Source organism: Lytechinus variegatus, chromosome 3 (genome assembly GCF_018143015.1).
Source record: "Lytechinus variegatus isolate NC3 chromosome 3, Lvar_3.0, whole genome shotgun sequence".
Taxonomy (NCBI): Eukaryota; Metazoa; Echinodermata; class Echinoidea; order Temnopleuroida; family Toxopneustidae; genus Lytechinus; species Lytechinus variegatus.
The window spans coordinates 6,188,055-6,213,647 of NC_054742.1; the positions used below are offsets into that span (position 1 = coordinate 6,188,055).

Consider the following 25,593-nt stretch of genomic DNA (forward strand, 5'->3'; position numbering starts at 1 on the left):
TTAGTAGGTCTGTGTATATGTAAGCCTAGGATAGACTGGTCAATGTGTATGTATTTGAGTTTGTCAGACGTGTATCAATCAGATATGATTATTTACGTCTTGGACCGACATTTAACGTCACCATCCGAAAGATGTGACCACTGGCTCGAACCTCTGCAGCAATATGTAACTTGGCCCACATTACAGGCGCATGCACGCCACAACGCCCAGGCGCAAGCCACAACTGGTCAATGTCTCGAGTCTAGGCCTCTTCATTCTGATTCATCATTGTTTTGTATTATCACCTACTTAAAGTTAGAAAGACCTTTACAATTTGCTCATGTTAAAATTGTTCGTAGGAAGGGGGTAGAGAGGAGCCTCAGAACTTTGAGAACTTTACTGAAGAGAACATGTGTGGTTCCCTCAAGAAGGTATTTAGAAAAGGCACAGAGTAAGGTAAGGTTGTGCTCATCATGAGCTAAGGAGGGAGGGGGGGGGGTGGCTGTGTGCTTCAACCTTAGCCTAGCCCCCTTCCTTATAATAAGTCATGCCAGCTATAAAAATTATTTTTCTTTCTTTCTCTCTTTCTATCTATTTATGTATCTCTCTTTCTTCTTACATCTGAGAGGCAATAGCCCTTAAAAGATCTTGATATAATAGGTCAAATGCAAATGTACTAAAGTAGTATGTTCTCAATTCTCATTCTTTTATTGTTTCCTCATTCAATCTCATGTATATCTGGCAATTATGTTTGGGGCAGTTCTGGTACCCTGATATCTACACAAAATTTACATACACCTTTATATGACAATTAATAGGGACCTATATTGCCATTGCGTATCACTGTTGGGCTATGCAGGTAGGATATGTATACATCCATACAGTGTAAAATGGGTCATCGGATAGAAAATAGGCATTTTCAATGCATTTCTTTGTGCTAGTGTGAGTGTACATATATAAAAGAATAGCAAAATAGCTATTTAAAAAAAATAAATTCATAGTTCATATAATATAGGTGCCACGAGCCTAATTACATCAGGAGGGCTAAATATATTCGTTTGATCTTAACCTATTCGAATAAAAGTTTTTCAATTTGATATTGCTGATTGACAAAAATGTATGAATATGATTCAAAATCTAACACTGATTCTAGAATAAAATGGTTACTGAACTTCCTTCGCCCAAATTGGGAAGATAACTATTTTTTGACTGGTGGAATTATTAGGGCTATTTTACTGATTCAGTTGATGAATTTGATCCATTCATAGTAATCTTCATAAATGGCGATTTATTTTTAAAATGAGCTGGCTACTTTACCCTTTCCTGGCCAGATATGGAATGTCAGATATATATCCTATCCAATGGTAGCAAACATTCCACCCTCTAATTTCACATATATATTTTTTAAAGTGCCATTTTAACATAGAGACGTATACTAATTAGTTATTAAGTATATATCTCTATGCATTTTAACGACACACAAGTCTATGGGGAATGTTATACGCGCGTGACACCCTAGGCCTAGGGCAAACCACCAGAAATCAGTGGGGCAAACAAACCCTTGGGCCTTCACTGCTGTCAGAGTGCTCTGAGTGTGTGTGTCGCTGCCCTCTACGTTCGTTGGTAGAGACGTACACGTGGGTTATGTACAGGTTATGTACTCAGCTAGCGCTGCGCAGCGCAATTAGCAAGACTTCAAATCATCTGGTCAAGCAAGGGCGCACACTCAGAGTCAGAGCAGCAGTAATGTCTTTCTTTATTCGAGGAACTAGGAAAAGGGTTGTTAAATCGAAAAAGGTAAGTTATATAGTTTGGCATGCACTAAGTAACTGAGCTGAGCCGGAGAAGGCGAAAGCCGCGAAGCCAGCATCAAAAGTCAAATTATGGCATGGACATGGTGGGTGTCTCCGGTCTGCCCGCCTTGCCTCCCCGGCCAACCGGCGGGCCCGGCGTGCACGAGCCGAAGTAGACAGCTGGCAGCCGTCTGTTTCGAGGAGTTTTTAAACATTTTTTGTAATTTCTCCTCGTACACAGACGGCTCGCTATCGTGCAGCCACGTTTAGGGCACTCCTAGTACCACTACCGTCCACACCTTTTAATGAATTCCTAAAAACAGTAATTCTCAGATCATTTGTCGCAATCGAATGATTCGATTGGTAAGCTAATGAATAATTATTATGATTCATGAATTGTTTAAAATGTGTCTCTCTATCAGTTTTGAATATTCAAAAAAAATGTCAGCTCGTGCTTTTTGCTCGCAATATTTTGATTAGTAAGAAATTCTTGTGTATGCGAGTTTGATACATAAATAACTAGAGAGAGAGGGGGGGTCCCTCAGCTACTTGTCCTCGCTTATTCCATATTTTTCTATTATGCTCGTGTTGTGAGTATTTCAAAGTCTTTTCTTTTTCTCACCCTTTTTATTGTCTCGGAGCTTCCCTCTATTTCTCTGCTACGATGTATAGCCCTTCTTACTTGTTTCAATTTTTTATGTTCTCATTTCATTGAAAACATAATTATTAAACTGACGTAGAAGACTTTACAACAAAATTTTGATATTGTTTTTTCTTGTTTGTTTGGCTTTCTTTTTTCTTCTCCTCAGTCCTTCTTTTTCTTCTTAGTTTCCCTTTCCTTATTTTATCTTATTTCATTTCATGAGGCATCCGCCAACTTATATACAACAACAAACGTATTTAGAGGCGGATATCCAGTGAGGGGGCGTGGTGGTGTGCCCCTCTAAAGAGGAAAATAGGAAGGAAAAAAAAGCAGAAAGGAGAAAAAATAAGAAAAACAAGGTGATGATGGCAATGATGATGATGATGAAAATTATCTTGGTGAAGATGATAGTGGTGGTGATGGTGGCGGTGATGATGATGATGATAATGATGGTGGTAGTGGTGATGAAGATGGGAATGAAGTTGGTGACGATGGTATGACTAGATGTAATTTTGTTATTTTGTCTTTAAAAAAAAAATAATAGTGCAAAGGCGAAATCATTTAAAGTTTATTATGAAAATAGCAGAAAAAAATAATTTGAAAAATTGTATGTATGCGTATGGAAAATCCATCCCCCACCAAAAAAGAAAAAAAGTGAGATTTTGTTTTGTTATTTGTGACGGCGTAGGCCTATGCAAGCAGCTATGGGATATAATTATGGTAAAAAAAGTAAATGAAATGCCAAGAAATACATGATAATGACTTTTATTGTACATTCAGTTAAGCTTGTAACCGATTTTGCAATCGGCAACCGATTCCATTCGATTTCACAACAATCGGCGATCACCTGCCGATCTTCGATCATTCATGCCCCTTGAAGGAAAAAATCGGTATAGATCTAGTTACAGTGCAGTCAGAACATATTTCAAGATTGTTCTATTTAGAGCTTTTTAACAATCGAATAGTTCGAACAATGAGATTCCTGGAATGTCAGAAAAGACTCGCAACAAGTTGACCTACTTATGACCTACTGGTAGCTGCGCTGACTGGTATGGTGGGAGTGGAACTTGAGATGAATGTATTGTATAATGGGGTGTACAAACAAGGAACATGTATTGTATGATGGGGTGTCCAAACTTCGCGCACTTTTCAAAAATATTCACCAGGCTTAATTTTGTCCACGAATTATTCATAATTTATACAAAACTAATTCAAGAAATAGTTACCACATTGACGGCAAGATCGTAAACTACAAAATCATGGACGAAAATGGAAAGTAGGTCACGGGGTTTCGCCGGTATCGCGATCTCAAAATTCTATTCCGATCGGCGAATGCGGGCTGTGCTGGAAAACCGTTCAGAAAAAGTGTGACCTAACTTCGCGCACCAAAGCTTTTGTGGAGATTTAAACAAAGACTCAAGCTCAAAAAGTGAAATATTTATATCAGATTGATGGCAAAATGCTATGGAATCGGTTAGTACCACATTTAACTCACATTTTTTATGATTTCTGCTTGTAAAATGGTGATATCGTGATGCTTGTTGCTTTCTTCAAAACAGGTGCTAATGGTGACAAATTTGCCGATCTTTTGCCAATATTTTCATGAATACTGGACTAATCCTAAAGAAACTTTCAGCGAAGGGTAATTTTAGGTCGCTTTTTACATTGATGTCAGATTTTAAGGATATTGGCTAGTTTTGGAGATAATGACCGTCCGCGAAGTTTGGACACGCGCGAAGTTTGGACTCACTGCCATACTGGGATTGTCATTTATCCCGCCCATGAGTGCACACAAAGGCCAATAGCAATGGAGTTTGAGAGCTGTGTGTGACCGCATGGGTGCATGAATATCACATGCATTATGTATGCTAGTGCTGTGCTGATAAATCCCGCCCATGAGTGCACACAATGGCCAATAGCAATGGAGTTTGAGAGCTGTGTGTGACTGCATGGGTGTATGACTGCATGAATGTGTTGTATGCATTATGTATGCTAGTGCTGATAAATCCCGCCCATGAGTGTATACAATGGACGAATAGTAAGGGAGTCTGAGAGCTGTGTGTGACCGCATGGGTGCGTGAATATTACATGCATTATGTATGCTAGTGCTTATGCTGATAAATCCCGCCCATGAGTGCACACAATGGCCAATAGCAATGGAGTTTGAGAGCTGTGTGTGACTGCATGGGTGTATGACTGCATGAATGTGTTGTATAGAAGGTAAAGAAAGAAAGAAAGAAAAGAAAAGATAAATATAGGATGGATGGACTCAAGAATTAATGAAAGAAATAAAAAAGAATAAAGAAAAGAAATAAAGAAAAATATTTTTGAAAAGGACAGAAAGAACGAAAGACAGAAAAAGGAAAATTATAAAAGAAAGACAGTAACAAAAAATGGTAAGAAGAGAGGGAAGAAACAAAGAAAGATTGAAAAGAAAGAAAGAAGGAAAGAAAATAGAGGAAGAAAGCTAAAACTATCATCATACATGTAAATAGATTATCAGTTTCTTTTTGGCTCAAGTAATAAAATAAAGCTATGAAAGAGACCAAGTGTATCAACACACACACGAATGGATGTGGGGCTATCATGTATCTGAAGCGCCCGGGTGGGCTGGCGGGCTATCCCCGTGGCATGGCATTGCATTGACACTCAATTGCTCATTGTGCCTTGCACAGAAACCCTGCTTCATAGTTGAATTTTGATGTCACCAGTTCTCACACATGGGATACAGTAAGCCAATCGCAACTCAATATCTTGTCTTGCGCAGCAAACCGAAACCTATTTGCATTGATAGTTTAGCTTTGCGCTTGTGTGCTTAAAGAACTGAGAAACTTTTGCCTGGCTTAAAATGTTATTGAATATATGGCTAATAAACATTTTTTCTCTCTATTTATGGGGTTCAGCGTGAGAATTTCAATGATCAGCGTAAGAGCGTGAGAATCGGGTGAAATGTGTGAGACTCGCGCAGATTACGTGAGAATTGGCAGCCCTGTATTGGTTGGAAGCGCAGTCTGAACTCAAGGCCTCCAATGAAGGGGGATCAAGTATGGTTTTGTGAAGCGCATTCCACGCAGTCACTGTCCTGGGAAAATAAGAGTTCTGGTATAGTTGGGTGTGGCATGGAATAGTCAACAACTTCCTTGGATGATATTGCTAAGTATTGCTGGCAATCATTGGAGCTGTGTAGTGGTCTGCATTGATTGCTACCCACTCAATGGTTCATTGCATGTACATGCTGCCGCGCACAGAAAAATCAAGCCATAGAAGTCGTGTGTTGTGGACACCAGTAGTGGGGTTGCGGCATGCGCGACCCACTAGTTAGAAATCCACTGCCAAACGCGGTTCATGGTGCGAGGTCAGTATACTAATCCTAGCCTCGCAATATGTGTGAATGATTGCTACCATCCTGAGTTGAATTTTGTACATGAGGTAGAGGCATGCAGCATTTCTCCTCCTCTCCAGGCTCTCCCATTTAAGTCGTTGGATCATGGCAACAAGTTAGAGTGAATTCACTTCCAAATTGCTGATTTACTCCCCATTTATTCTGGAGAATCAAGTTTTGCACCACGATCCTTTGAAAGCATTGCGCAATCTCACTCAGAGCCAATTTGAGAATCTCAAATCGCAAGTGATTATTGCGTAGCCTGGTACACATGCTGCAAATGCAAGCTCCTGAAATTGACAATAAAAAATAGTAAAAATCAATTGATAATTAGGTGATCTGTCAATCGACAGATCAACTATTAAGTTCGTACGAATTTTCTTTTTTATTTATTTATTATTTATTTTTATTTTCCGACCTGTTCTTGTGAGCACAAAATCTCCAAATCTACATCATCAATTATCTTCATCATCAGATATGGGGACTTATGATGTGATGTGTATAAAGCAAGTTCAAGGTCAAAAGGTCATCATGACGTCATCTAGACGCCATTTTGTAAAATCACATTATCAATCATATCTTCATTATCAATTATCGAAAATTAACAATATTTACATCACATTAACTTCAGGTCAAGGGTCAACTGCCCATGTCATCAAAGGTCATGTAAAGGTCACGACGTGCACGTCAAAATTTTAAAATGCTCAAAATCACTTTTTGACCAAAACAGAGTACAAATCGGGTCATTTTCAGCATTTCAAAAATTTGCGCGTGCAAACGGTTACGCGCACGTTCTCGCGCGTAATGGCACTATAAAACATAAGATCGCCTTTTTATTATATCAATGCACCGATAATATAATTCTAAACAATTTGATACCTTGATCAACCTTCTACGACAAGTAATAAAGGAATTAGCCTCCATCAAAGTTTACAGCACGAGCGCGCGCGAGCACTTACCATAGACAATATATGTGCAAAAACATGCCTATAGCTTTTAAAGTAGTACGGTGACCCCCATTTTTTTTTCATATTCGAATAGAGTATGGATGGGAGATGTGATTTCATGTCGCATTTGACCCGAAATTATATCATGACGTCATCAAAATGGCGTCGGAACTCAAAATTCCCATTTTGCTACTTATGACGTCATTATAATTATGCAAATTTGACTTTAACTCTGTAAATATTGGTCAATTTTCGCTCAGTTTTCAATATGTTGTAGCTGAGGACATACTCTTTCTAATTTGATGCCTTTATTTACTTTAAAGGAATGGATCATCCTGAAAAATGGCAAGTTATAGAGGCATGTCATTTTCGCTCATTTTGTGTGCAATCTCTACATGGGAAATGACTTTTTCTCAAAACTAGATTTTACATTCCTCTATTTCGTGAGCCATATCTCCATTTCTATTGGTTGGTTTTCTCTGAGCTTGTAGTATGTTGTAGCTGAGATTGTAAGCTATCGTAAGTGTGGTCTTCGTTTTCCGATCAGATGCCGGGATCATGCCCGTATTTCACTTGCAAAATTGAATTTGAGATCCTCTTAATTTGCTTGTGTAGATAGTCTATGGGATACAGTGCAGCTCAAAAGGTAAGGCACCAGACTTGCATCCTTAGGGTCGAGGGTTCGAACCCAAAAGTGGGCATAAATTTTTTTTTTTTTTTTTCAACTTTTCGCAAATGTTCCTTAATCACCATTACAAGGTATATTAGTTCAAATATCGCACAATAAAGTAGGTTAAAATCGTTTTTAATAGGCCTATAACATGTACAATGTGTATCGCCTACATCTACATGTATTTCACATATTCTCATTTCCCTCTTTTCAAGAGTATTCAACATGTTCTTTTCGTAATAAAAGTTTAGTTTTCAATATGAGCATCATATTGATCTCAATCAACATGGTGATTGTATTCATGATCATGAAAATCAGAGACAGATCACCTAATTCGTCCTCATGACGAATTAAAATTCTAGTTTCAGTATCACTTCGGCAGCAATTCGTGCAACGATTTCCAAATGAAGGAAGGCAAATTTTCTGTGACTTCGTGAAATGAAGTAAGTGCTCAATTACAGTGGTCATAACTTTGACGAAACACGTGCTAGCTGCTGCTCATGCCTATGTGAAAAGTAATACATTGAGGAGCAGCGTATTATCAAGCATGGTGAATGCATCGACATGCAATTTGCAAGGATACAGTGAATTTGAATGCTGCTCGCTACTACTAGGCCTAGTATGAGATGATCGTCAGGCTAGGGCCCCGCACTGAGGCATTTCTGCTGCCGCGCAGCTCGCAGGCATTCTTTATTAATCTATTGCGCTGCTTAGCTGAATTAACCTTTTTATTGCGCCAATTAATGTGGATAAATGCTTGTATCAATGGCCATTGTTTTTGTGAATAATTATTTTATAGTAGTTTTCAAAGTCAGCACTGCTGCTACATTGAATCGCATAATGCAGGTGAAACTGCCAGAGGTGCTCCGCTTGTTTCTAAATTAAAATATAGATTGTTGAATGACAAGTCTATTGTAATTTCACTTTCCACCAAAAGATGGCCTTCTTAAATATGCCCAAAATTCAAGTTTGTGAGCACTTTGGTGAATACAAAAAAAAAGTTACTAATGACAAATAAATTGCAACTGTATGGAAATGATTTTTGGGGGTACAAAAGGCCTATTTTAATTTTGTTAAGATGCGTGTTGTATACTGCATATAGAACTACATGTAGATCTGTTGATTCCCCACTAGCAGGGTGGTTGCAGTGAACAAGTGCTTATTTTCAATGAATAAGAGTAGACCATGTGGAATATGTTAATTGGATTTTTTTATGACTGTGAGAGTAATAATGTGATTACATTAAATTGATGGTTTTCATTAAAATAAAATCATGCAATATAGTGTATAGTTGAGATCTGAAAATGGCCTGGGGATTCTTTGCAGTGGAGAATCTAAATTTCCTTTTTTATTCCAGGTGGTCTCTACAGATGGCGATAAACCAAATAAAAAGAAGAAGTTCAAGGAAGTGATGGATGAGGAGATTTTGAGTGATTCAGATATCAATAGGTAGGTTTAGAAATATACATCAAACATTCCAATGATTCTAATGGTTTACAGCTGATCAGTGCCACAATTCATACTTATTGAATAGATAGTTAGAACAATTCAAATACCTTTTATAGTAAGAAAATGGCTAGATTAAAAACAGGCAACTCAGCTTAAATTGAATAGTCGCCTAAACGTCAAAGCAATTTTTTAGACCAGAATATTCAAAACATGTGTTATCAACCTCTTCTAAATTGAATTTTGCCTACGTCAAACAGATATCTCTAGTCCCAAGAGATTCAACCTAGGCAGAGTTACCTGTCCTGAATTTTTGGCTTTCTAAATATAGGCTTTGATAATATTGACCTACGAGATTCTAGACATCTTCAAAATGAGGACATCGATATATTTGGAGTAGCAGAAACCATAAAGAATGATGATTGTACACATGTTAAGGATAAATGCTGATTTCATGAGAAAGTCAGTAAAACCAGGCTTAATTGTCACTATATCATCGAGGATCTAGATCTAGTACAGTTACATAAACTGAACTTTGTGAAATCTTAAAATCTACGCTGATAAATGTTCACACTAAAGATCACCAACACAGATAAACGCATGTGGGACAGTGTATTTTTATGGCTTTGAATCTCGGCCCGACGCTTGACCCAAATCCTGTGCTTGTTTGCTAATTTCTCAGAAATTACACAATTTCTTCCAGAATTCTTTGGCACATGTTTTTTATTTATACGACAGACACTTTGGTGGTCATTTCAGGAAGTCATTTATATTCTGGTCAGTGCAAGCAATGCTTGTTCATATCTGATCAATTTTCTTCATTTTTGTTTCATCATTCTCTTTGCTAATTTCTTTTTTAAGCTGTCAACAAAAAAAACCTCCAGCTTCTATACTGAAACTGAACTATTTGTAAATTTGAAAAAAAAGACAGTTTTAGTAGATCCATGCAACATTGAGCAGAACTGTTAAATTTCACTTTTCATCTATACTTATATATAAACCAAAAAAACAAAACTTGGATCACACATCTACACTGCTAACAGACCTATATAAAAACCAGGAATTTACTTTTAGCCCGGCAATGCTCAAAAGAATCCAAGAAACTAAAAAAAGGGCCCTGTAAACCCACATTCATCACAATGTTAAACTTATCAAATGTTGCAGATTTAGGCAATACAGTAGAGTTGGAAAAAGTACCCCCTCCCCCCAAAAATATATGTGTCTGATACAAACAATTAGGTACTTGGTTAGTACATGTATGTGTGCAATTTCACTTAAATTTTTGTTTTCATGATGGGAATTATGCAACTTCCTTCATAATTTTATATAGTATTCCTTGTGAACTATACCTTTGAAAAGTCAATAGCAAGCTCCTGGTGTGATTTAACTAAGTGAAATACTTAAATAACAAGTACACAATATTTCTTTCCCATAAAATTGACCACATTTGCATTTCACTATTGGTAACCATCGCTTTATCATGGTAACTGACATTATGTCTCGGTATAAACTGACATTACATTTTCCACTTGGTAACTGATGTTACACATATTCAATGGTACCCTATGGCTTGATTGTTCATTGATTATTTTTAATTTTGGCGTAGAAGGGAGGGGTGTTACCTAAGGAGGAAATCTACCAAGCTTCATATAATGTATCTGTTTTTCTGGGAAATGAGAAAAAAAGTAAATGTTTTTGGTAACTGACGTTACGTACCATATTACATACTTCATCAATATTTTTTATCAAATAAATGAATTACTGACGTTTCTTTCTATGGGATTTTATAAAGTGTTATTATAGCAAGCAAAATCACAGGGGAAAGCATCATGATCAAACCTGTTCTTTAAAAATCTGTCAAAATAGAATATGTATCAATATACAATTTTCAACACTAATTTGTATCCATATTTTGGCAGCCATTTTGAAATAGAAAATGGCTGCCAGAGACAGAAAAAATATTGTCCCAGAAACTCCAGGTCTTATTAAAAAACAAAGCATTTGAAAAAAATATCAATTTGATTTTTTTTTGCCTCTGTCCATCTGTGGTGAAAATGCCCCACTGTCTTTTGGCTCTTCATCTTTGAGTTATCACAATTTGAAGAGTGTTGAAAAGCATGTGTCATTTAACATTAAGTTTAGGATGTTTACGACCATTTTGGAATGCGCAAATCAGCCACTAAACATTTTTGGTTGCAAAATTTCTCAAGTAACACTTGAAAATATGGGTAAATGTCTATCAAATCGCAGAAATTGGTCCCCCCTGATGGGACAGGAAATGATCCGTGACCTTGAAGTTGACATCTTTTGAAAAAAATCTAATTTTGAGGGCACCCTACAAAAAAACGACGGACACTCTTGGGTCAATATTTTGTAATTCTGTTGAGTATATGAAAGTCCATTAATGTGCATTATATTTGGTTCTAAGCTACTTGAATTTTGGATTTATGAGCGTCCAAACATGCTTCTGAAAACATTGACATGGACGCTTAACACCATTTTTGGTGACCTCGTGTGCGAAACAGGTCGGCGTTATAGTATACTCTGCATGTTTAGTTAAAAAAAGTTCTTCCAATTTACTTAAAATGAAGACTAACCAATCAAACTTTGCTGCATTAGTCAATTATCAAAAATAGGCAATTTTATTTAAAATAATTTCTTTGAGTGCACATTGGTTGCTATGGGAGGCCGTATCTTATTAACCATTTGACCTAGGGGCAAAATATTTCAGATTTTTCTGTCAGACACTTGGGGCAACATTTTTGTGGCTTGATGTCATTCAAAACTTTTACTCTGTCTCCCTATCTGTATATGGCAGTTTACGGGTTTACAATGCAACATGCACACTGTTGGAATAATTTTCCTTGTAAGAAAGGGGTATTCTCAATAGTCATCCATATTATCTGACATGGTCTGGTAGCGAGTGATGTAATGTATGACTCCTTTTTCTTAAAATATTGGATTACAATATTATCCTCCTAGTATTTCAGGTATTGTCCAAATAGAACTTGGCAGCTTTAATGTCCTTTTTCACACCAAACCATGATTACTTGGCTGCACACTTCAGATGGACTAGTAGCAATTCCTTGAGGAACTTTAATAGGGATCAAGTTCAACTCATCAAGCATTTGTTTTCTCTTGAACACTGCTTGTATGTGGACCCTCCAAAGGCTCTACCAAAATTCAGAGCTATGATCTTCAGCAGGAATCTTGCAAGCTGCTTTTCATTGCTAATTACCATATTTGATAATATACCAAACCACTGGTAATACATGGAAAGCAACAAGGTGAAAGACACATAGTCAGTACCTGATTCTTGCAAAAAGCCACAGCACAGTCTGTTGGTAAAAAAAGCCTACAACTACAAGTCATTAGCATTCCTTTGCTGTGCCCTTGGATGTTACACTGAAATTCTATTCAGCATCCCCAACCATCAAATACTCCCCCTATACCTCCATAGCTTTTTCCCCATGAAGTCCAGCTCAGTTCTAACCAGGGTACAAAAAAAAATCTACATGAAATCACTACAACCCATCAAGTTGCTCAAATTCAAATCCGGTCTTGGTTTTCATAAACATCACAAAATTATTTTCTCTTAACCCTATCAATTCCGCCATTCCTTACAAATTTTTGAAAGCAATCTATGTGTATCAAGATACTTCCCTTCTGTATACAAAAATCACCAGATTTTTTCAGGGTTATCTACATCATCCAACTTGGTCACAAGGTCATTGTTTTTTTGTTTCAGATTCATCACAATGTCTTTCATCTAGATTTGGTTTGTCTTTCATGTCATAGATTTGAGCGTACTCCTTTGGCGCCAGTCAAGAATAAATGTTTTTAAAGATGAGATTTGAAGATATGAATCATGTCATTATCATAAAATTGTTCATATAATATTTTATCTTGAAGCCCCGATGATGATGAAGGAAGAGGTTCTAGTGATGCTTCATCTGGAGATGAAAAGGAACAGGAGACAGCGCAGGAGAAACGACTTCGTCTCACTAAGCAATACTTAGCACATTTAGAAGCAGAAGGTAAATGTTGCATACATGTATCTCTGAATGAGGATTACTGGGGGTAAAGGTTCTGATAACTTTCTGTGAAAAATGACAGAGACTGATGGTTACACAGCCCCAGAGATGTAAAAAAAGTCTCTCCTTTATACCATGAATTATTATAAGGTTTGATACAAAATGCAATTTTTAATGGACAGACAGATTTAGAGGAAATAGTAGCTTTACAGCCCCCCCCCCCCCCGAAAAAGTCCCCTTCTATATCAGCACCCTCTAAATGATTTATTCCTAAAAATCAAAATATGTAAAATATAAAATTACACAATATTATGTACATGTAAATGTCAGACCCAAAACTGCTCAAATTGTGATGGAATCCAGAAAAGATTGTAAATTCTGTTACCACCTAACATTCATAAATGCATCATCATTTTTACTTTAGTTTATTAAATTGTATTGAAGTGATTTAATGTTTAATAATCACAATGCTATTGCAACTTCAAAAAAAAGAACAATTTTTTTAAAAAGTTAAAAAAGAAATAAATTAAAAAAAACAAAACAAAATAGATAGTGACATATTGTTTGAATTTTTTATGTGCCATGTGATTAGAATATCACAAAGAGCTAAACCAAAGGAAGCTCTTCAAGGGCTATTTACAGATTTAACCCTAAAAGAGTCGTGTTATTTGGACCCTTCTCACAGCCAGGGGGGAGGCACAGCCCTTGGATCTCGGCCTTCGATCGTGCAAGCGCTGCAAAAATTTGCACAGTGGTAGTGTGCGATATAATCTACAAGGCTGTATTGTTAATTTTTTAATAAGATTTTTCATTTAATGTTCAATTATGCTAATTCATGAAATAAAACATTTGCTCTAATCAACTATCATACTGCCTCAAAACAGCTAGTTTTTTTTATTCACAGACTCTTTGTAGGATCCTGAACAAGTGTATTAAGAAAAATTGGTATGGCAATTTTTTTTCTTATTTTATTTATTGTTTTTATAATTTCTTATGTATTTTTTTGTTTTTCAAATTTTTGTTTTTGTTTTTTTGATGGAAATTGTTGCAGACTTAATTCGTATCATTAACAAGACAAAATAAAGTTTAATCAGTACAAGAAGAAATAATGATACATTTATGAACAAATTTGGTCTCAAAAGTTGCGCGAGATCTGAAAGCAAAAAAGTTGAAAAATTTTGCTTGGCCGATTTATCGTGAAAAATATAGAAGGGGTAGACTTCACCACCCTCCCCCTCCCTAGGGCCTTTAAGTGTTAAATTAGATTAATTGATTCAGATAAAGTATTTTTGTTGACATCATCATTGCTGATTGGGTTGTATTCTTACTTTCCTTTTTAGTCACAAAAGTAATCAGCATCACTGATATTGAACCATAATACAGACCTGCCAACCAGTACGTTTATGGCATTTTTTTTTTTGGGGGGGGAAATAAACTTTTTCCATTCTTAGAGGTTGGCAGTTCTGATAATATACATGTAGACTGGCAGTAGTGATTTATACTGTTACTTATTTATTTTTTGGTAGAAAATGAAGCTGAAGAATCCCTTACCCCGGACAAAGATGCTATTGCACACAGACTTAAGTCAGAACTGGTGGGTACTTGTTTTTCTTTATTTGAAATTTTCATACAATAATGATGTTTAATGACATACATGAGTATGACATGGATATTACTAGTAATAACAGGAGAGTCATATTGTATCAATAATGTCTGTATGGTTTATATAAAGGTCAATTATGGAGTCAGGAACCCTTCCAGTTTGAATGTTAATAGCTGCTTGCCTACTTCATTCGACTTGCACAAATGCAGCAGGCTACCAACTTCAACTCAAATCAAATATCATTTACAAAATGCAATTACGCATTTTATTTCATTTTACACTCACCCCAACAATTAATGATACATGCATAGTCCCGGCATCATTAGTTACATTGCCAGTCCAACCGAGGATTAATAATTCCCACTATGGTTTCAAAAGAAATGATTGATATATTTGTTTCCCTCTTTAACCCTAATTCTCCCAGGGGGGGGGGCATAATGCCCCCCCCACAATTTTTGTGATATATCTGCTAAATGGCATGTTACAGCTATAGCATGTACATGTAATGTCCAATGAGACAGCCTCAATAGTGCAGCTTTGCATGGTATCAAAGAATAACAATACAAAATGATATACTTCCATTCAATAATAAGTGTTAAGGAGGTCTAGAAGTTCCCAGGGCAACTTTTCAATAAAAGTTTTGGTCATTGTTGGCTGTACTCCTTATTGAAAGCCCCTGAAAGTTCATGGATGCATCTTTTGAATGAACTGACTTAAAAATGTACCCTTTATTATTAAGTATTATAAAGTATTATATCCCTCTTATGAATATTTAGGAGTATTCTAGATAAACGATTGGTCAATTCATGATCATGTGACAAAGTATAATTTCAATAATTTCAATATGAGTTTCACGTCACATGACCAAGGTCAAAGGTCATTTAGGGTCAATGAACTTTGGCCGAATTGGGTGTATCTGTTGAATTACCATCATAACTTTGAATGTTTATGGATCTGATTCATGAAACTTGGACATAATAGTAATCAAGCATCACTGAAAATTTTGTTCAAGTTTCAGGTCTCATGATTAAGGTCAAAGGTCATTTAGGGTCAATGAACTTTGGCAGAATCGGGGGCATCTGTTGAATTACCATCATAACTTTGAAAGTTTATTGGTCTAGTTCATTAAACTTGGACATTAGAGTAATCAAGTATCACTGAACATCCTGTGCGCGTTTCAGGCAAAGTTGTAACCCGCAAGTGAAAACCCGAACCGTACCGTCCCGTATAATCCAAAAATTTGCAAGCGGGACCCGCTGACCCGTCGGGTTTTAACCCGCAAGTCAATTTATCTTTGAAAAATGAAAAATATTATTTCTGCAATCCCCACACTATACAGGCTCAAATCTGGAAAATATATGTCAACTTCTACCTAGCCTAGAGTGAATTTACTTACAATTTGCAAATTAGCCTTTTACTCCGGAGAGAAAATGTTTTTTTGGGGGGTGACTTAAGTACTTCGTACCACGAAATGGATGCGCTCTGATCTCGGAATTGAAAGCATTACGCAATTACCTCCTCAGATCGGAGCTAGCGAGCCGCAGCTCAGCGCGCTAACGTATAACTAGCGATAGCCCAGGCTGCCCAGCAAGGATCGGCAATATTGTTTTTCAGGTCGGTCGACACGGCGACTCACAACAATCATAATTACAATATTCAATTCTATGGGACCTTGTCTATAAAGTAATCAAAATTGCAATAAATACCTGGATAATGATACAGTCATTTTTTTCTTCTCGTTTACCTCCATATTATTTCCTTCTGTTTTTGTATTTCATTCGATATGGCCGCTAAAACTCGATGTTCAGTTTCCTGTCGCCCGCCCGCGTTATGAAATTTGGCCCGCGTTTGAAAATCAAATTCTAAAAATAATTCATTGTTTTACTATTTTGATATAGATCTAGATGCAAAACTGATATAAAACATTAATATAAGCTTTTCAGTCACATAATTATTTGTATGTCTTGTAAATACCTGTAAATCTTCTCTTTCTTTTTCTTGCGAATGGAATGACACTGCATGCTCAACCATACCTCGAGGGATGTTCGTGCAGGGAGCCCGCACGAACATCGCTCGAGTTATGGTTGAGCTACCTCAATAAATCCCAGAGTCTAGTAACCTCGCGTTGGTGAGTTATCATACGGCCTAGTAACATCCAAAATAACTGATCTTATTTGCTAATTATAACTAAAAATCAATTGTTTTATTTATCCAGGGGATGAGGTAAATATCAGACAAAAAATCATCAAACAAAGCTCAATCTGTTTTACAGGGCCGACGGGAGGCTCACTCACGTACGCATTGGCGCTTGTGCTAGCTAGCTAGTCTGAGCTCTGTCTCTCTGCCAGAGCTCTGGGGGACAATTCGCTCTGTAAAGGCCTCAATGATGGCGATTTTCTGTTTCAGACAGAGTTTATATTTCGGGTATATTATTCAAAACTGCCAATAAAGTTTGATGATTTCTTCATTGTCATGTATATTTAAGTTATTAGTGAGTTCATTCTCACCAAATTTAGACTCCCCCATAGAGAAATGCAATTTTCGTGGAGATCTGCGTTTTCAAAGAACTTCAGGAAAAGTAAGGGTATGTGGGCCTTCATTACATGGCCAAGTACTGGAATTAGATGGAGTAAGAAATTCATTTATATCCAAGTTCAACTCACAGTCTCACCCACACAAACACACCCACACCCAAGATTTTAAGCATGAAAAAAACTTTAAAAATCCTACAATATTAAACAACAAGTAATAATTAATTTAATAAGTGAACAGGTATTCTTCAAAATACAAAAACGTAGTATTTGAAAAGAGCCCCTGAAATATTACAAAAAAATTGAAAATGGAGCCCCCGAAAAAAAATGATTAATTTTTCCCTGGCTTCAAGTTCCACAGAATAAAGTGTGTTAAAAGGTTACAAAAGGTCAAACTTTCATCTTCTGAAAAACGATGAATAATGAAATCGGTTCCTCATTGTGAGCTGGAAAAATGGGACGGGAAACTCAACATCGAGTTTCATTGGCCCATGCGGTCGCTTTTGACTGCGCCGCATGCACTGGCGCTGGCCTTTGAAAGAGCAACTCGATGTATTTTATTATGTTGAACTGTCTCAGACTCAGTCCTGTTCACTGTTCACAAGACAAAAATACGCCGGCATTTTTTAAAAGGAAATATCTACGTCTCTAAAAGAATCTGCCACGTAAGAAGCACATGATCTTAACTCAATTTTCATTGTGAATGTTTTTATTATGCGTCGTTACTTCTCCCTTTTTTTTGCATGACGGTCTGCGGGTTTGAGAATGAACTCGGCCCGGCCCGCAACCCGCGATCGGAGGCGTACCGGCAGGTTAACCCGTACCGCAACGGGTGCGGGTTACAACATTAGTCTCAGTCATGTGACCTGAAAGTTTCAGGTCACATGACCAAGGTCAAAGGTCAATGAACTTTGGCCGAATGGGGTGTATCTGTTGAATTACCATCATAACTTTGAATGTTTATGGATCTGATTCATGAAACTTGTACATAAGAGTAATCAAGTATCACTGAACATCCTGTTCGAGTTTCAGGTCACATGATCAAGGTCAAAGGTCATGTAAGGTCAATGAACTTTGGCCATGTTGGGGTTTTTGTTGAATAACCATCATATCTCTAAGTTTATTGGTCTAGTTCATAAAAAGTGGACATAAGAGTAACCATGTATCACTGAACATCTTGTGCGAGTTAGAGTAGTATTCAAAGTCAGCACTGCTGCTATATTGAACCGCGTGATGCAGGTGAGACGGCCAGAGGCATTCCACTTGTTGTTTTCTATATGTACAGGACTTTTGTTATTTATATATCTTTCATATGTTAATACTGTTAGTTTTTGTTAAATTGTTGCGTAGGCATTGTTTATGTATTTACAGTGTATTTAGTAGACTCACGATTGTTTATCATTAACTAACAAGTTAAGAAACATGTTTTTATCTGCTTAAACTACAAGGGGCCAGACTTCATTAGCAATCATGCTATTTTCTGCTTCCTATTATCCTTGCTTTTCTATCCAACCTTCCCTTATCTGGATCTCTCAATTATCCGGATGCACTCTTGCCAAGATTTTTTTTTCCAATCTAGTAGGTGGGGAAATGAGATTCCAGTCTAAACTAAAAATTCCTACCAAACTCACTTTGATTACATACAACCACATTATATTATAAGGAAATATCTAATACCCAGTGTTACTGTCATTGCATTGGATAATAAATAAATTCTTTCATTCTTTTCAAGTTTCAAATAGACATAATGAAATGATACTATTGACAGGATTATTAATTTCTCAACAATATTGCTTTGTATTACCATTGACCAATCAATAGTTATTGTGATCTGGCATCCTAGAAAATTAATGTGGTGAAGGGGGATTCTGTACGTGGTGGGCAAAGTGAAAACAAGTTCCTTTTACTAGTATTTCATTCAACTATTTTCTTTGAGTAATTGTCTCAGTGTATTCTCTCATCATGGAATAAGTTTTAAAATCCTTTAATGTTTGTGTTCATAGTTGGAACAGAGTGGGAAACTTCAGAAGTTTGTTGCTTCAGAGTATGCATGTCCATCTATTAATGACCTCACTATCCTGCGAGGTCACCAACTAGCCATCACATGCTTAGTGATATCATCAGACAACAAGTTTATTTTCAGTGGAAGCAAAGACTGTTCCATTATTAAATGTAAGTTGTTTTTAAGTAGTTTTCATAGCATAAATTACAAGTAGTTTGGAATATGAACTTGAAGTTTCAACCATATCTATCAATTACAGTAAGGTTAGCGGTGTCAATCATCGTGATTGTCATTAATCATAATGATGTTGTGAATTTTAAAGTACACTCACCCTCCAATACCCCTGAAAAGAAAGAAAAAGAATTTCCGTAAAATTCATGCACAAATTCTAGGCATACTGAGAAAGTGAACATCGGTTTAAGTTAAAGCTAAATATGAGAAATACTAATGCATTTTTTTTTCTGATAAGCAATATCATTTTATTTTGAAAAAAAATGTGTATCTTCCATGATTGGTGGTCTTTATACAGGGAATGTAGCGACAGGGAAGAAAGAACATAAGATACCAGGAGGAAGGAAAGGAACAGAGGGCAAACATATTGGACATACTGATCACATCTTAGCACTCGCTCTGTCTTCAGATGACACTCTCTTAGTAAGTGATATAAGGGATAGGTTAACATTGATTTGACTTGCTAAAAAATCTGAGCTGCACGGCCCCAGTTGTTACCTATGTCTGTGATATTTTACAAAAATGAAGCCTAGAAAAATTGCATCTAAATCTGGAGATCATTTAGTGTGTTAAAAAAGTGAATATAAAGTGACCGGAAAACTATCTTGATTTCATTCCATCAGTGTTGTAGTCAAGGCTGAAACCTCCAAGGCCAAGGCTTTAATACACTAGGCCAAGGCTTCAATAACCAAGGCTGAGGCCAAGGCATGGAAACCCAAGGCCAAGGCCTGAAAACCTCAAGGCTTAGGCCAAGGCCAAGGCATTTTCAAACTTTCAATATAATACAATGAGACAACAATTCTTAGGCGGCAGCCCGGGGGGGCCACTTACATTGACGAGTGGATACCATGCACGACCAAAAAACACGTAAAAAGGATGTCTTTTTCACGATGGGGCACGTTACGTACGTAACGTGATAAGGGTATCAAAAACACAAAAATAAGGAAAAAAGGGTATCTATTTCGCTAGGAAAATTACGTGTTTAGGGTCGAATTTGCGGGGATGATAAAACAAAATTAAAATGTTTTATAAAGGATGTCATTTTTGCCCCAACACTTCGTGTTTAGAGTCCGATTTGCGCGAGGTGTAGAAGTGGGCTCGTACTAAACCAAATAAGGTAAAGCCGACGACCGAAGGAACCGTAACAATAAACCATTCCTGTACTTGTTTAGGGGTCCATTTCAGGGAATATTTGCCAAGAGTATCGTTTTTGTTTCCAATACTTGTTAAGGGTAGGGTTTCACATGCCAATACTTGTTAAGGGGTTCATTTTCAGAATATGGAAATTACGTGTTTAGGGTTCTTTTCGAGACCCCTTGGTCGCGCATGGTATTCACTCGTGAATGGAAGTGCCCCCCCCCCCCCCCCCCTGGGGCGGCAGACATGACACACAAGACAAAGTGTATAAAAGGTGTGAGTGAGTGAAAATTTTTACCCTTGTACATAAATGAAGATAATTTCATGATAGATTTAGACATATGTTATTAAAATAATGATATAGTTACCTTTGTTCATTTAATACATTATTTTTCTAGGCGATTTACATTGCAATGATTATTATTACCAAGGTGATCTGATCCTGGCATGACCAATCTCAACATATGTCTTTCTCTACTCCTTGAGACAGGGGAGGCAGAACATATTTTTTTGGGGGGGATGGGTCAAGGCTAAAAAAATAGCATTTAGTGCAAACAGATATTTTCAAATGAGATTATCAACTGCATGAAGAAGTTGTGTGTTCTGTAGATTTTCAGTTCAGCAAAGTCTTTTTAGGTGATTTCTAATTGTTAGGACAGATATTTTGACTTAGGCTTTACTTTTCTGCAAGAAAGCATAGCGAGCAAGCGGTTTTGAAAAAACAAATCAATTCTGAAGTTGTAAAACTCGATTTTTGGTCAATTATTGCGATAATCACTATTAAAAGGGCAGCTTTGCGAGATGTTGCCAGCACAAATCACAAGCTCAAACTTCTGGACATTTCATGTAATAAGAAATGAAAATGAAATATTCTGAGCTGTTATTGTAATCATGAAAAAGATGTGCATCTTACTAAAGAATTGAGCGTGAGCTGAAATTTTTACTGACCAGAAAGGAAGCTGTTCTTGACTACATTCGGTGACTCATAAATAGGATACTTATTTCACCAATCAAATTATGCGAGCGCTAAGCGCGAGCTCCAAAATTTACAAATTTGATAATTCCAACCTGAAAACTGGACATTCTTGGCGTTTTTTGTGTGTGAACGGGAACAGAAAGAGAACCTTACTTTAATAACAATAATTTATGAGTCCAAGCGCGATCCAAAAATTTGGTGATTTTGTAACCTAAAATGTATCATGTTTTACTATAAAAAATGTATTTCTTTTTTAAAAAGGGCATATTTAATTTGGGAAAAAAGGTATTTTTGATTTTGGAAAACAGGCATTTTTTTCCTACAGATAATTTTTCGGGGGGGGGGGGGGGGGCAAGAGAGCACAAAGCGCAAGTTGAAATGTTCAAATGCTGACCTGAAAACGATTCATTTTTAGGAATCTTGTCAGTTTTGTTTGTTTATTTCCTTGAAACTAGTGAAATGAAATTCACTGTCAAACCATATGATTAAAAATAAGTAGCTTTACTTTATTATTTTGTTTTGTCAATCTGAGACACTAGACCCAAAACAAAATATAAACAATTCAATTAGATGTACTGCCAATCAACATCTTAACTGATTTTGCAGTATTTTCTGCCAAACCAGCACCCCCCCCCCCTTCTCTCAATCTCTCTTCCCGTTCCTCTTTCTCGCCTGTTTAATAAATAACAGGACCCCCCCCCAGAAAAAAAGAGCGAGACAAGAAGTTCCACCACCAAGAATAAACATATAAAAGGAAATTGATATCATTTTCTGAACATATTGTCACAATATATCACAAAATTAGCTTTTCTAATAGTATAAGGGTGAAAAATTGTGCTCGCTTCAATCGCTTTCAACTTTCTGGGGGCAGAAATTTTGCTCTAGATGCTATGCTTAGCCCCTCAAAATTTTGGCTCATCATGCCATTGACATATCCTATTTGGAAATGACAAAATTGAAGATTGTGTTCAAGTTTACCAAATCTTTTCAGATAATCATTAAGACTTAAAACATTCTTGTTGGTCAAAGAAAATAATACAAGGAAAGTCCTAATGGAATAGAAATCAACCTTGTTATCATTCTTTAGAGTTAGCTATTTTTAAAGTATGAAAATTGTGTCGAAATTGCAGTCGGATCTGTTACAATTATTCCTGTCATAAAATCACTATAATTTTAATCATAATCATTATTATTGATATTGTCATTATCATCATTAGTCATGATATAACCAATAAATAATGTTATTTTCATCACTTTTCTTTGTTATATAATTATGTGATGATAATTCTTGATAATGGTGATAATCACAATGGATCTGCTAGTATATTACTACTACAGCTGCTACTACTGCTGACTGTTAGTATTGACCATTTGTGTCATTAGATATACAGAACAATAAAAACATTTATACTTATATAAAAGCAAATAAAAGTACAAAATACAAAATGCCTTGAAAAAGCCTTGAAAATGCCTTGAAATTTCAAGGCTCAAAATCCTCAAGGCCCTCTCAAGGCCAAGGCTTGAATGTTCAAGGCAAAGGCTTTGAAAAAGTAGGCCTTAAGGCCAAGGCCGAGCATCAAGGCACTACAACACTGCATTCCATACACTAGTGTTTATTTATCTCTATTTGGTCACAAATATATTAGAAAGGAAGAGGAGAAAAAAAGAGGGAAACAAATAGAATAAAACAGAGATAGGAAGAGGGGGAAAATTCAAATACGGGGTGCCAAATTCTGTTCAACCAAGGGGGTGGGGGCGAAATGATGTTCTACCTTAGGGGGCTGAATTGATGTTCGACTTGGAGGGGGGTGCCAAATTGATTTCCAACCAAGGGGGGGGGGTTGCCATCTTGATGTCTATTTTTACCTAGGAAAAAAAAAAGAAATCCCCCCTTCTAAAGAAAATCATTTTATAATATATTGAAGAGGTCTCCTACAGGTAACAGCTTTCAACTTTTGTTAATATTAGCGTAGCGCTTGTCGGAGCCTTATTTTCTCAAACGTTTTAAAATATATTGTGACAGCAGATGATAAAACTAATAAATGAATATTTCCAAAGCAATATGATATATGTTTGAATAATAGATTGCATCTTCTTAAAGTCACCAATCTAATCCAGTTTTGTAATATACTTACCATTTTTGTTCTTGCTCACTTTTTAATGAATGTAGGTATCTGGGTGCAGAAACAAGCTGATCCATGTATGGGATTCATGTACATGTACTCTTAAACACACATTCAAAGGTCATCGTGATGCTATATCAGTGAGTAAAGATGATTGGTGCTTCTCAGTAGGCCTGAGTCTAACCATCTGGCGATGGGCCGCCCGCCCAAAGATGGTGGTTGCTGGTGGAAATTTGTTCAGACCAGTTCACTAACAAAATAAAGAAATACTTGAATTCATTTTTACCAGAGACTGAGAATATTAACTCTTTATATATTTGAATTTGCACATGATACTATATTTCCTAATTCCTTAACCAAAAAGAGCTTTGAAAAATAATATTACCAAGCAGGATTTTTCCTAAAATGGTTGATTCTTCACAATCTGTGGTGACAGTGGTTTTTTTAGGTATTATTTAAGTGGTCCACCAGTCTTCTAAAAGAAATCAAGGGTGGTCACCTGTCCCAAAAAACCCAGGTTTAACTCAGGCCTGCTGCAGAGATTTTTCCTCTTAAAATTTTTCTACTACCAACCCCCTCCCCCAATATCCCCAACCTATCGAGAAAAAGCTTTTGACCCAGGTAAGAGTGAATGTTAATTTAGTGTTACTGTAAATAGATGATTTTGTGTGTGCATGTGAAATGCAGCCTGGTCAGAAGGCTCTCTAGGGAGCAGAGATAATGCATTTCATGTGAAGAACAGTGATTGAATCCAGTGACCAGGGCCCTTAACACAAAGGTGAGCGATGAATCGCTAATTTGAAAGAAAAATTCTGATTGGTTCCTAGTCAGTCTACTGAGCAAAATGCACATGCAACGATAATCCTGATAGGCCATTTTATTTAGCGATTAATCGCTAATCATTGTGTTAGGGGCCCAGGGTAAAAGTAAATCTGTAAAAGTGCTTAGATATGGTAGCGCTAGGTGATTGAGCATTTACTTGTGTAGCCCCCAAGCTCTGGAAGAGCTTACCCCTGGAAGTTAGGAAAGCACCATCCGTAAACAACTTTAAATCAAAACTCAAAACACATCTATTTAATTGATAAAAGCATTTTAGGAGTCCTTTAAAGCGCAGTAGAATATATACTTTTTTGGATAGTTTCTGTGCTCTATAAATATATATACTATTATTTTTTATAATATTTTAGTCATTTATGTTATTGTTCAGTATGATATTTCATGTTTACAGGGCCTAGCTTTCCGAAAGGGCACCCATCAGTTATTCAGTTCATCACACGATCGTTCAGTAAAGATTTGGAATCTTGATGAGATGGCATATGTAGAAACCCTGTAAGTATCAGTAATATAATTTCTATGAAACTAGCAAGGCTGGGATTTTTGCCTATTCTATTGCCTGGGGGAGGGGATATTTGAGTCAACCCCCTCTCCCCAGTAAGAGCGTTACAAAAATTTGCACTTCGTAATGGATTCTCATGAAATAATCGCCAAGGTTGTATTATTGATTTATAACAATCTTGATTATCCTAACTTACGCACAAATCATACTTTGCTCCAATATACTTAATAAGCTCCTAAGAATTCTTTTATTGTAAGATTCATAGAATAGGAAGAGTCATAAAAGAAAGCAAATCATAAAAGATTATATGAATATTTTAAGAACTACATCTTTAAGATAATATTCTCCCTTCAGCACCATTACTTTGTTAAAAAATTAATAAATTTTCCCGTATTGAATAAGGAGTGCTTAGCTATTGTTTTCCTTGCATTTTAAACAATAGCACTATAAAGCATGTTTATAGCCAGAAGTAATATGCAGCATTATGATGGAAAGAGAATTCTAGACAAACCTTGATCTTAACTGCAGATTTGGACATCAAGATGCAATAACAGGTATAGACAGCTTGACAAGGGACCGTTCCATTACATCAGGAGGGAGAGATAACTCTATCAGGATATGGAAGGTGCTTGAAGAATCACAGCTCATCTTCCATGGCCACTTGTAAATCAATTTCTATTTATTCCAATCTCTTGATTTGCTAGAACTTTGTCCTCAGTTTAAGTTTGAATTGTCATTCCCAGTATGGGAATGATTTCCT

At 36.5% G+C, this 25,593-nt stretch overlaps 1 protein-coding gene across 3 annotated transcripts in view; it reads left to right on the top strand.

The window, feature by feature from the left end:
* The first annotated feature begins 1,630 nt into the window (after positions 1-1,630).
* The window catches only part of LOC121410081 (U3 small nucleolar RNA-interacting protein 2-like), a 40,158-nt gene continuing 16,195 nt past the window's right edge, over positions 1,631-25,593 (top strand). Inside the window, exons 1-9 of one of the 3 annotated variants that reach the window (XM_041601938.1) lie at positions 1,631-1,776; positions 8,772-8,863; positions 12,773-12,897; positions 14,421-14,488; positions 19,032-19,200; positions 19,560-19,684; positions 23,545-23,637; positions 24,726-24,826; positions 25,362-25,496. In XM_041601938.1, coding sequence (XP_041457872.1) covers positions 1,726-1,776; positions 8,772-8,863; positions 12,773-12,897; positions 14,421-14,488; positions 19,032-19,200; positions 19,560-19,684; positions 23,545-23,637; positions 24,726-24,826; positions 25,362-25,496 — 959 coding nt within the window. In that variant the 5' untranslated portion in view covers positions 1,631-1,725. Of the gene's footprint in view, positions 1,777-7,596; positions 7,858-8,771; positions 8,864-12,772; positions 12,898-14,420; positions 14,489-19,031; positions 19,201-19,559; positions 19,685-23,544; positions 23,638-24,725; positions 24,827-25,361; positions 25,497-25,593 lie in introns of those variants that run through there. The other 2 variants (XM_041601939.1, XM_041601940.1) reach the window with 2 other exon arrangements.